The sequence below is a fragment of the Podarcis cretensis genome (genome assembly GCF_951804945.1).
Source record: "Podarcis cretensis genome assembly, chromosome: 11".
Lineage (NCBI taxonomy): Eukaryota > Metazoa > Chordata > Lepidosauria > Squamata > Lacertidae > Podarcis > Podarcis cretensis.
In genome coordinates this window covers 39,726,884-39,740,038 of record NC_137180.1, presented here as the reverse complement: position 1 = coordinate 39,740,038, position 13,155 = coordinate 39,726,884, and the positions used below count along the sequence as shown (strand labels likewise).

Here is a 13,155-nt window from a genome sequence, read left to right as displayed (position 1 = left end):
TGGTCTCTCACAATGAATATTAATATAAATGTTAAAGAAAACTAATTAACTGAAATAAGTGACAAAAGACGGTAGCTTAAAAAGTTGGAACCCTACCTTGAGAACTATACGAAAGCCTGTTGTCACCGTGAAATTCTGACAAAACCATAATTAAGCACAAAATCCAGGTCAACATCTTCCACAAAATTTCCATAATTTAGAAGAAGTGGGCTACCTATGTGCTACAGCTTTAACTCCACTCCAGCATTGCACCATAACCAAGATTTATTATATTTCTTCAGGATTAGCTATTTGTGGTTCCACTTCTTGATAGGCGTTTTGGAATAATATACTTTTTTCTATGTCTGCAGACATTTTCAGTCCAAAAGTAATTAAAAAATAAGTCCTTCACATGTCAATGAGGAGTTAAAGTGAATAGCAAACAACTGTTGTCCATTTCTTTACCTGGAAAGCATATATAACATTGAAAATCAGTTTCAGTCAATATTAATTTTTTAAACAATTAATTAGACAGACAGAATTTTCAACATCCTCAGACATCCAAATGCATGTCTTCTTTAGTTTTCATTTTGTATGGGTTGTACAAGGTGAGAGCCCATGAGCGAAGATAGCCAATGACAAGAAAAGGATCTCTTTTTACCCTGAGGAGCTAAAGACCTCGAAGGTTCACTAGGCTATTTTCTAGAGCCGTTGAGGAGGTTAGTGAAGGTTCAGTCAGCAGAGCAGAACCTAACAACCACTATGCCAACCATTCCCAAACTCCTCAAAGGCCAAAGGATGCATCCTGATAAGTCCCTGCTCTTCAGGAAGACTAGTGCATAGCTCCAGTCAGGAGATGCCAGCCACTGGCCAACAGCTCCCCTATCCAGCCATGTCCAAAATTGCTGGGTTTCACCTCAGATCGTATAAATCTTTCGCCTTTTACAAAATTGCTGGGTGCCTGGTGCTTGGACAGAAGGATTCTTTTCCTTCCCATGGCAAGCAAAGCCAAGGCTGAATGACCCACTCTTGGAAGAAAGTTTCTGAGCATCAAGACTGTCACAGTAAATGTCATGCTCCTTCTAGAGCTTAGTCCTTCCAGGAGATGGAACTTAGGTCATGGCCTCCTCAGAAGACAGCGAGGCCTAAATCAAGGAGGCTGAACAACTTCTGAGCGACCATGTGCAGCACACACCTGAGTATGAGGAGAAGGAAGGAGAGCAATGCTGAGAACAGTAATACATATAGTAGTACATCCACTACTGTATCATCCTATTAATATCAATGGCCACACTAATTCTACCCTTTCCTGTCAGGATAGTGCTCTGCAAAGCATCCCTGAACCATATTCAAGTTTAGTAAGCTGAACTCCATACCTACTACATTGATTTCAGCTGTGAAGAGAGCACGATGTGTCAATAGTCAAAAGAAAAATCTGGGACAAGCAAAATACCATATCTTCCGGCAAAATAATATATAATTTCTGATCTCATTATTACTGTTTTACAAGACTGTAACCTGCATACTTTATTCATGCAAAATTCTCGTTGACCATTGGTTGCAGAAAAATGAGTTCGGCATTTCAAATTATACAGTTCATAAAAACCCAAGAAACCACAAATGTTATTAAAAAAAATACTGCACATGAAAGTTGTTGCCTCTGCAGTGACAAGTACACATTTTAAAGTTTTTAGGAAATGGCCACATTATAAATGGTTGGCCCTTACACAGCATAAAAATTGTGATTTTGTTTTGTTTCTCTCAAAATGCTGGTCTCCAAATATTTTGTGCTAATACTTAACAGCTGCCTGAGACTTGAGAATGTGCATCTACTTGTAGTCAAAACAAAACAATGAAAATGTTAAAACAATGTAAGTAAAATTATACTAAAAATCCTTTCTTAACAGAAAGGTCATGCGTTGCAGTCAACAATGTCAGAAATGAAGATGGGGGGACATATGAAAATGGGCTGGGGTAAACGTTTCTGTGCACAGAGCACATTTAGAAGTGCCAGCTGCTTCCCTGCCTTCTTACCGGCACTAGGAGAATGAGGCGCTGTCTCCTCTGATATAAACTTGTCTGTTCCCCTCCTATCAGCCAGGAAAACTATATCTGAGCTATGTTTGGTGGGGATATGAAAGAAAACCTTTTTCATGGCTGTACCCAGGTTGTGAAATGCTCCTTGATGCCTTTCTATTAGCTCCTTAAGACCTTCCATCACCTCACTGATTCTGGCATGAGTTTTGATCTGCTGTCCTGTCTGTGTTTAATTCTCTTTTACTGCTTTATGAAGCAGAACTACAGAAGTTCAGATACTGCTCAGAGGGAAGTTAACTAAAGATGAGTGGCAATTTGCATCTGGCGTTCTCTGCCTCTGAATGATAGGTTCAGAGACAATTTATGGAACTGATTGGAATGCCAGGTGCAAAGCCACGAACTCTAACAGAGGTACAGCACCCCCACACCCCCACTCGACTATGAAGCCTTTCTAAGTTCTAAACTGGCTCTATTGCTTCCCTGGGGCAGGTATAGCTGACCCTCACTAGATTCCTGTTTCCTGTACCTAAGTTAATGACCAAAGATCATTCGCAGTTCATTAGTTTGGCTTGTTCTACCATCCTAACACTGGTAAATGCTCCCAGATCCTGGCCATTTAGCCATATATTTTTCCCCCAAGAGCAACAATATTATTGGTTGAACTTTTGGATGTTGCTGCTATTTCGGGTCGCTGCCAAGAAAAGATGCACTTTCCTATGGGTCATTCATTTCGTTCATCAGGCCATAGGTCTTACAGCAAATGTTTACAGTCAGAATTTCTAGCTTGGCTTCTGTCCATCTCTACTTGCATCAGCAAGTCTCACATCTGGCCCTTCTAATTTGTTGCCCAGGGATATAGACTTGAGCAAGGAAATCCTTATTGCTCTACTCCTTTAGTTTTGTCTCCCCTCCCCACAAAAACTATTCTGCATGCCGTTCTGGAGTGACGGATGAGGTCACAATGATTTACAATACCAAATCAAACAAGTGCCATTGACCTTCCCTTTGTCAAAGCTATCCAGCTGGTCCCCTACCTGTAGCTCTGTGTTGTTCCCACCAGAATACAATGCCTGGCTTGTCGTACTACAAGAAGGGGAGACCATTGTCTCCTGAGACAGATAGATGCCAACCATTTTGATTTTTAATTTAGCCATATATATTTATATGCTCAGTGAAAATAAGTTCCCCTTTCCGTTAGAATTACCTGACAGACAAGCACATTTCACAACCTAGATCAACATGTTTGCGGGTTTCTTATTCCCTGCACACGTTTTCCGTAGTCTCTCCACAAGAGCTACAACTCACTGCCCATTTTTCTCACTAAGAGTCACTAATATAAGACCACCTTCCTCAACATTTTACAAGTACCAAAGCTCATTAAAAGTTCAGATTATTTTTTGTCATAAGGGCTAGTGAGTCACATTATTTTATTTTGTTTGTTGCCTAAAATTTTAAAGCATCCTTTATTATCAGAGCCCCCCTCCTGTCAGTCATAACTGCAGCTGTGTTACCCTTCAGTAACACAAGCTTTCCTTCAGCTCATCAACAAGACTAAACAAATAAAGAACACAGAGCCAAAGGGGCCACGTGTGGGTTGAGAATCACCCTCTATCAACACAGGAAGTACGTGGCAGAAACAGTGATTAAAATGCAATTATGTGTGATAATTAAAGACCATGGCATAATGTTCATTCTCAAGAGAATAGGAATTATAGACCATTACATCATGCATGCATACAAGAGAGTTGACTCAGGATTTTATAAGCAGTCTTAACACTTGGAATTTCCCAACAATACTACACAGAATGATGAGAAGTATCAAAGTTGTGGGCCCTAGGGTGTTATAACATGGGTGCTCCAAATTCCAGGAAAAATATATTGATTCTGCTCTTATTCCTTCTCTGGCCAATCCCTATGCTCTGAGCCTCTGCTGCCCACTTTTTCTTGTGAGGCCCCAGCATGACACAGCTAGTTGCCATCTTCCTCGTATCAACATTTTAAAGGTACCATTTCTGCATAAATATTTCATTTAAAAGATGTTGGCCTGAGTCAGAGGGTGGCACTGGTGACATGCTTGAGGATTGCTGCCTTGTTACCAGGCATCTTTGCACATGCAGTGTGTTTTAAATAGTGCTGCACCAAACAGTTGTGAGGCTTCATTTTTAGAACAAAAACATTTATGTCTGCCTAAGCATATACTGTACTGGATCTTAATTTATTTTTCTGCTCAGTGATTCCATGTCTGCTGCTTCATTGTATTTTAATGAACTTTTTATGTTTTTGGTATTATGTGGTATGCTGCCTTGATACCCATTTGAAAAGCAGTGCATGCCTTTTAAAGTATTTTTTTATTTAAAAAAATGTTGTGTGCTGTGTAAAGTGAACAAAGGTGTCTTTGAGTATCAATTCCCAGTCCCATTCTGTCCCAATACATCAACTACACATGATTAGTAGTGCAAGTGAGTGTAGTTCAACTGCATTTGCAAGACATAGCCCTCTTCCTGTGACACACCCTTTCACAAAGGGTAAGGCAAATCACAGAAAAAGGGAACAGGTTTCAAATATGTGTGTTATAGTAAATGTCAAAAACCTGGTTGCAATCACTACTTAGGTATGATGGTTAAAATAATTTTGTGAAATCTCAAAAAGAAAAACATCCTTCTCCTGACAAACATCAACAAGGGCAACCAAGGTCGTTTCAGTGCTTTGACTAGGCCTGAAGCTAGACTGAAATTGATTCAGATAATCAGTTTCCTCCAAGCATGCCTTAAGGTGGACCACTGTCACCTTCTCAAGCACCTTGCCCCAAAAGAGGATATTTGCCTTTGGGCAATAGTTGTTTCACATTATGGGTCCGGAGAAGTTCTCAAGTCCTTCAAGACAGAGGGTATCTCCCTATTCTCAAATGAAGCAATAATCACTCAATGGTCCCACCCAGTCAATCTCCTTTGGCTAGCTCTAAGAAGCCAAGATGGGCAAGGCTCAAGAGGGCAGCTCGAGCTGCACTTTTCAAAGCAACCTATGTGTGTTCTCAGGCCAAAGCAGCTGAAACTCATCTAATACAGATGAAACAGTGTTCCAGACACCTCCACTGGACTTGCTATAATTGTGGCATATAGTTTTTGGGATTCTGATATACTGTATAGGGCATATTAGTAGTCAGATTCTAGGAATACAGTGGGGGAACCTCCAGCCCACTGGGCCTTCGAATTTGGTCATGAGGCCATGGGCAAACTATACCCACCTGTCAGTTACCAAGTAACAAGAAAGGCGATTCCAGCTAAACACACAAAAAAACTTTCTAACAGTAAGAGCTGTTCGACAGTGGAACAGACTCCCACAAAAGGTGGTGGACTCTCCTTCCTTGAAGGTTTTTAAGCAGAGGTTGGATGGCCATCTGCCATGGATGCTTTAACTGAGTTTCCTGAATTGCAAGGGGTTGGACTAAATGACCCTTGGGTCCCTCCCAACTAAGATTATATAATCAAGTCCAGCACTAAGACTTGAACACTAATAATCTTAATATCAAAGAGTGCAGAATAAAATGCAGCATTTCCACTCAACCACACTCTAAAAATCTTCATGCACTCAAGGCTTGCCCAAGACAAAGTCCGCTTCAGATCAATGAGAAACCCCCCCCCCAAATCTCAACAGGCCTTAAGTTGTGACTTTCTCTGGGTTGAGGCCATGATTTCTGAGGCTAAAGGTATACAGCAAACATAGCATCAAATGGCTCTGCAAAATGCACAATCATGTGAATACATTAAAGCTGCACCATATACTGTACCACAGTATGCACATGTTCTTAGTCTATATAAAATAAGACTTGTCCACCTGTGAAGCATGGAAACACTGGTGCGTCCAGTATTTTGCAAGCAGGTGGCCTAATTTTGGCTGAGACAATCTTGCAGGTGTTGGGATTAGTTGGGTTTATCAGCATTTTCATTTATATATTTTAATACCAGAAGGGACTATTACATTACTATGCAGTCTGGCTCTCTTCACAAAAGGGCTACAGAATTCTACCCAGTCATTATTACATCAGCAGACCTAATTTACTTTTTACTGAGCAAGTGTTTGTGCATGCAAAGTATGTTTATGTGTGAGTACAAATGTGTGTATAAAATATGTGTATGGCTAACCAACTTTACTGTTAAATATATATGCCTTATTCCTTCAATCGCCACCCCTTCACACTCTGAAGTCTTTAACTCTGAAGTTTCTCTTTAAATATGTTATTAAACTAAACTAAGCCATATAAAGCATTTCAGAAAGGTTTGCTTAATCTCAAATAGTTCTTTTCTGATTCTATTCTAAGTGAAGATGCCAATCACACCCGATGTATTCCAAAGTAGTGATATTCAAGTATATAACAGAGTAAGTGGAATGTGAATTGAGCCCAAACCCTATTAAAGCATCTCACATGCATACAAATAAAACGCTGCACAAAACGTATTCCACTTGGCATTCTGTAGATCCTTTCATGAGATTTACAACCAAATTCTATCCCTCCAGAGCATTTGACACAAAAGAACTGGAAACTCAGCCCACCTGCCTCTAAAAGGAAAACCATCTCACTGCAACATGGGCTAAACAGAAGCTAGGGGTTGTTGGTCCAGCACATCCCCTGCCTCGCCTGCAGATGTAAAGGAGAAGTAGAAATGTGTGTCATCAGCATATTGCTGACAATGTCATCCAAAACTCTGGATGACCCCACTCAGCCATTTCATGTACTGTAGATGCTAAATAGTATAAGGTAAAGGTACCCCTGCCCGTACGGGCCAGTCTTGACAGACTCTGGGGTTGTGCGCCCATCTCACTCAAGAGGCCAGGGGCCAGCGCTGTCCGGAGACACTTCCGGGTCACGTGGCCAGCGTGACATCGCTGCTCTGGCGAGCCAGAGCCGCACACGGAAACGCCGTTTACCTTCCCGCTGGTAAGCGGTCCCTATTTATCTACTTGCACCCGGAGGTGCTTTCGAACTGCTAGGTTGGCAGGCGCTGGGACCGAGCAGCGGGAGCGCACCCCGCCGCAGGGATTCGAACCGCCGACCTTTCGATCGGCAAGTCCTAGGCGCTGAGGCTTTAACCCACAGCGCCACCTGCGTCCCCCTGCTAAATAGTATAGGGGAGAAAATTGAGCCCCAAGGAACTCCGCATTGAAGGCTCCATGGGGCTGAAAAACACTCCCCAAACATCTTGGAGCAACCATCCAAGTAGAACCAGAACCACCTCAAAGCAGTGCCACCCACTCCCAACTCAGACAGCCGCTCCAGAAGGAGGCCATGGTTGATGGTATTGAAAGCTGCTGGGAAGTCGAGGAGAATTAACAAGGACATGTTTCCCCTGTCTCTCTCATGACAAAGGTCATCATGCAGGGCTACCAAATAAGTTTCTGTGCCTAAACCCCGTTTTTCTACTTAGGGGGGAGGGGGAGAAAGCAGCAAGTGTTCATCTGGATTAATTTTTAACACATATGTAAATCCAATCGTCATGTGCCTAATGGAAAAAGCCTCTCTGGAATAGTAAAGTCTAGGTGAAGAAAAGCAGCAATAAATAGTGCACAGGGGAACTCTGTGGAGGTGCAGGTGATTGGTTTAGCAGCCTTTCCTGACTAGCACAAACCTGCCTTTCTTCTCCTTCAATATGCTACAATTAAAATGCTATAAATATATTAGCAGTGGCGAGGACATGATATAGTTACACTGACATTCACCTCAGTTTCCTTCTGCAGCGGATAACTATTTTAGAAAGCTTGCAATGATAGAGGCCATGCAAAGGGATCTCTGGTGCTCCTCACCCTTCTCCTTCCTGCGCAAGGAAACTTTGCAGGGCTGGCAGCCACTGAACCAATGCTTCATTTCCAGAGAAGTGCCAGAACCAAGCCAGTCCAAGAGACATGCCACCAGAGGGATCCCACCAGGCCAGTCTGCTCCAACGTGCTCCAACTGAACTTACTGTACCCAAATTAACCAGGTAGTCTACCAGGCTTCCCAGCCTCAGGGCTACCTACCAAGAAAAATGTTGTGGGTAGGATAGGGACTCAAGGTCTCAGACCTACCCAAGCCCTACTTCCTCAGGTAGTCTGGCTTGCCCCAATCGCTTGTTCTTGTACTTGGACAGGGGCCCCTAATCTCAGACACCTCTGGCCATACCACCCAAGGCTAGGAAACTAAACCAAGATGGATTACCTTGATGGGAGACCACCAGGGAAGCTCAAGTGCTGCAAGGAAGACCTACAATTTTTCACACAGCTGGCCAGGAGGTGGGATAGAGAAGAGAAATTGCTAGGAAGATCAGGGTCCAAACAGCTTCTAATCCTGCTCGGAATTTAAAAAGTCCAGATGGCTCCTAGCCACACTGGGACAAAAAAGCAAGGGACATGCTTCCAAGTCCTGCTGGCTATAGGGTAAAAACTGATACTGAGCTCGCTTTTTTCCTTCTCCCTCCCCATCACTGTGTGCCATCATCATGTATTTTAGAGTATAAGCCTTTTTGACCAAGAACTGATTCAAAAATAGCTCTCACTCAGTTAATCTGTCTCTCCTGGAAATAGCTGGAGACAGAACCAGATTTCATATTTTCAGCAAAGGGTGAACAATTGCTTCACTTTTGCCCCAACACCCAAGGATATGCCCTGCACCCACTGAGCCTAATCCAATTATGTCTGTACGACTACTCTTTCCAGTTAACTCAGCTGGTTAGAGTGTGGTGCTAACACCAAGGTCCTGGGTTCAATCCCCTTAAGGGTCACCTGCATATTCCTGCATTGCAGGGGGGCTGGACTAGATGATCCTTGGTGTTCCTTCCAACTCTACAATTCTATGACTCTTCCTACACTCCATCTAAAGAACTGCAGGCTTAGAAGTAAAACATACCTTAATTCTATGTGGTTTTTCCCCCGCCCACCCATCTCTGTTTATTTTGCTCAATAGCTTTCCTGATGAAGGACAACATGAAAGCTTGCTCATGGCTTTGTGACATTTACACTGGTCCTATGAAGCTGCCTCATGCTGGTCCATCTGGCTCAGTATTGTAGGTACTGACCAACAGAAGCTCGCCAGAGATTCAGGCATAAGCCTTTTCCAACTGCACCTAGAGAATTCAGGAAGCCCTCTACCAACTGGTAAAGGTAAAGGGACCCCTGACCATTAGGTCCAGTCTGGGGTTGCGGTGCTCATCTCGCTTTATTGGCCGAGGGAGCCAGTGTACAGCTTCTGGGTCATGTGGCCAGCATGACTAAGCCACTTCTGGAGAACCAGAGCAGCGCACGGAAACGTCGTTTACCTTCCTGCCGGAGTGGTACCTATTTATCTACTTGCACTTTGAGGTGCTTTCAAACTGCTAGGTTGGCAGGAGCAGGGACCGAGCAACGGGAGCTCACCCCGTCACGGGAATTCGAACCGCCAACCTTCTGATCAGGAAGTCCTAGACTCTGTGGTTTAACCCACAGCACCACCCGCATCCCTGCCAACTGAGCTCTACCCATATTTAGGGGAATAAAGGTCCTAATAAAGGCATTGTTTATTCAATATTAATATTTATTATTAAAGGTACCACTGTTTTGCCTTTCTGCTTCTTAATGGTTAATCCTTAACTTGGGGGGGGGGGTTAGAGAAAACTGCCTACAGCTGCTCCATGGTGAGAGAAAGACACCCTGCACATGGGCAGAAACACCTTTTTGATCATTATTTCACATATTTCAAGGTACTTGAGGACAGATTTCTGAACCCTGGCCGACCCTGCCAAGCTAACTCAAGTCACCTCTTGCTGCAAACAGGTAGCAGCAGCGAGAGCCTGTGCTCGCAGGCTCCTTCCCGCCGCCTGCAAACGGCCTCCCTTCCTTCTCCCGCCGGAGCCTTGGCAACGGTACAGCGCCTGCAGCTCAGTCAGCCACCACCACCGGCCCTGGGCCTGCCTCCAAAGGCGGCGGCGGCGGCGGCGGCGGCGGCAGCAGCAGCAGCAGCAGCAGCAGCAGAGAAACTGAACCCATCGGCTTTCCGCCGCCGCCGCCGGCACCAACAGCAGCCGCCGCTCTTTTCAATGAGCCTCATTCTCCAGCCGCATCATCTATCTCCCTGGGCAATGTTTGCTCAGACATTACTCGGCTCTGGCGGTAGCACCTGTGGCCCACTAATGGCCTGGCGTTAAGCCGCAAAAAACTCCTGCAAATACATCCGCTCCCCAGGAGAGAGGACGCCGGGGGAGGGGGTGGAGAGAGAGAGAGAGCGCTTGTCTAGATCAGGCGTTGTTGTTGTTAATTGTAGTTCATCATCAACCTTTATTACGGTCCAGAGACCCAACAAATCGTTACAACGCAATACACAATTCATACAGCCTACCTCCAGGTTAAACAAGCATTTTGTTCATTTGTATACCGCCCTCCACCCGAAGATCACAGGGCGGCTCACCACATAAAAATGCAAAACGAAAACAGAGCAAAAGTGAAGGTCGCCGCCTCGCCTTGCAAACAAAACCCAGAAGTGTTGCCTGCCAGCCTTGCTTGCTCATCCAAGGGATAAAGAGACCCGTTTCCTCTACTTCTGGGCAATGTCTGCTGCAGAGCGGCCTTCAGGTGAAGCGGCCTTCAGACACACAGGCGCATCTGGCAGCTAAGCCTCGGGGCAAGAGGCGCATATATTGCTTGGCGGGAGCTCCCCGATGCATATTGACAGAGCGCGCGAGGGAGAAAGATGCAGCCGCGGCGCCCATCCCCCACCGCCCGGGCTCCTGGCTGCTCTCATGCAAGTCACAGAAGGAGTGAGCGGGGGGGGGGGGCGGAGAGGGAGAGAGAGACGTCTTGAATGGGCAGGACTCCCGAGAAGCGGCCAGTGATCCCTGGGACGACGAGGGGTTGCTAAGGCAAAGCGACGACAGGCGAGGAGGGGAAGTGGGTGTCCTATCAATCACAGGTATTGGCTTCTATACGTCGCTTCTCCCACACCAGGTTTTTACAGAGCGGCTGTTGCACAGACACAAAGCACCACACACAAATAAAGCCTGATTTGAAGGGCGCACTAGATTTTTAAAAAAGAAACAAATGAAGGTTTTTGGAGTTTAGGGCTCGTTTTCACGGCCTTTAAATAATTAGCTAAGCAACGGAGCCAACACCAAAGGGAAAAGAGGTGTGGGTGGGTGCAGCCTGGCGTATGATTTACTCGGAAGCAAGTTCCATTGAGTTTAATGGCGCTTACTCCCAAGTAAGCACACGCAGGATTGCATGGCGAATAAGCAGCAAGACAGGAATAAAAGCGCTGCTGCTGCTTCGTCTCTCACTTGCAATGCAACTCGCCAGATCAGCTGCCACCTGGGTGGTGAAGGATGGGGGTGGGGAGGAGGGCAAAAGTCAAGTTATCTGTAAAACTTTGTGCCGCCCTCCTCCTCTTCTCCCCCTCCTTAACTTTCTAAAGGATCAGCTGTCATTTTTTACTGCCGAAAGTCCAGACTACTTAAAAACAATCTTTTAAACCAGATCCCCCCCCCCTGCACACATTCATGCCTTCTGAGTACAAAAGAACATTTTACATCTACCCCCTCGGAGAGAACTCTAAAGAACAAAAGCCCTCTTCCCCCGCCTCGCCTCTCCCCACCCCCCACCCCAGGGAAGAGTCTGTAGCTGTTCTGGTGGAGCTGATCCTAAAGTTAACATTCAGCAGCCCATTTCCAGACAGCAGCGCTAAATCTATTTGGATAAAACGCGTGTGACCCAGACACTTGGCATGAGGCCCAAATGCGTTGCAAAGGCAGTCCAAATAAAAACAAGAGTCTGAGATTGACTCTCGCGCTCTCTTTTTCTCTCCTCTTGTACAACAATGAAAGAAATTAGCAAAGACAAGAGAGTGGACACACATTAGCCGGGAGCACGGTCCCAGTTAGTCCCCCACCCACCCTCCGGCCACACACCTTCCCCCAAAACCCCTTTGAAAAGACACACACACACAGCGATTCAATCGTCTCGGCAAGCGTTGCGAGTCTAGCAACTCCCTCCGCGTCTAGGGCTAAATCAAAGCTACACTCTCCCATCTCTCCCATTAGCCTCTTAAGAGCTTAATGTCTCTCTCCTTCAGGCGAGCATCCGGGCTCCAGCTATTACATCAACGCGACCCTTTAGAGTCGCATGCACACACGAAAATATGCACTTGTCTCCCCCATTTATATAGGCACTGACGTGACACAACCAAATGATGGGCTTTAGAATAGCAGAAGCAAAGTCAATGAGTTTAAAAGAACCGACAAACAAAAAGGGCTCGCATTATTTTGCCAACCATTGTTTTTCTTGCTTCCGAAACCGAAAAGTTTTCACTGCTCAAGAGCACACTTAAAGCAAGCTTCTTTGCCTCAGAAGATCCTCGCGCGCGCCCCCATTCTCCCCCCCTCCGCGCCCCCTTTTTTAATCCCCAGAGCTCAAAGGTTCCTCGGAAATTATTCAAAAACCACTTCGCCTAGTGCATTATAAACCACCCCAGCTCCACATCTGAACGCACCATTATGCGGGAGACAAAAATAAAAATAAATAAATCATAAGGCAAAGAGTCCGGTGAATTCTTTCCTTACCGTTTTCATCTTCAATTTCTCTGCTATAAAGTGAGTTTCAAACAATAGGAAATAGCACTGGAGGGTTCCCGTATTCCTTCTCTCTGATTTCCCCTCTTGGCAAGCCAACGCCAGAATTATATTCTAGAGCAGAATGAAATCCTCTATAGACTTTTTTTTTCTAAAAAGGGGAAGCTGAGAGAACGGACTGACTAGGCAAGAGAAGGGATGCCATCAATTCATCCAGCCTTATCTAAGCACCCTGCATATTTTTGTCTTTTACAACCAAAAAGTGGGGGCGGGGGGGGGGGAGGAAGAGAGAGAAGGGAAAGGGGTAGAAAGGAAGTGGGGAGAGGAGGGGGGAAAGACTGAATTTGGGATGGGGGTTTTTCTTCTTGGCCACCCCTTCCAATGCAGAGCTATTATGTGAATACCATCAGGAGGAGAGAGGGAAGGAAAGGGGGAGAGAGGGAGCAGGAAAGACTGGAGAGAAAGTTTTGTTGAAGTAGCTCGAGATCTCTTCTCACTACCGGCCTTCAGCCAAGTTTGGAGCTGCAGCAGCAGCGGACTATTTTGGCCTGAGAGGTTGTGCACACTGACGTCAGTC

At 45.3% G+C, this 13,155-nt stretch overlaps 1 protein-coding gene across 8 annotated transcripts in view; it reads right to left on the bottom strand.

The window, feature by feature from the left end:
• The window catches only part of ADAMTS6 (ADAM metallopeptidase with thrombospondin type 1 motif 6), a 124,191-nt gene extending 111,036 nt beyond the window's left edge, over positions 1-13,155 (bottom strand). For 5 of the 8 annotated variants that reach the window (XR_013843513.1, XM_079995346.1, XM_079995357.1 and 2 more), the window contains exons 1-2: positions 12,570-13,155; positions 97-444 (exon numbers count right to left, since the gene is read on the bottom strand). Coding sequence is in view for 7 of the 8 variants with exons in the window: in XM_079995346.1 (XP_079851472.1) it covers positions 97-193 (97 nt within the window). In the remaining variant the exon portion in view is untranslated. Of the gene's footprint in view, positions 1-96; positions 445-9,779; positions 9,953-10,357; positions 10,757-12,569 lie in introns of those variants that run through there. The other 3 variants (XM_079995355.1, XM_079995354.1, XM_079995349.1) reach the window with 3 other exon arrangements.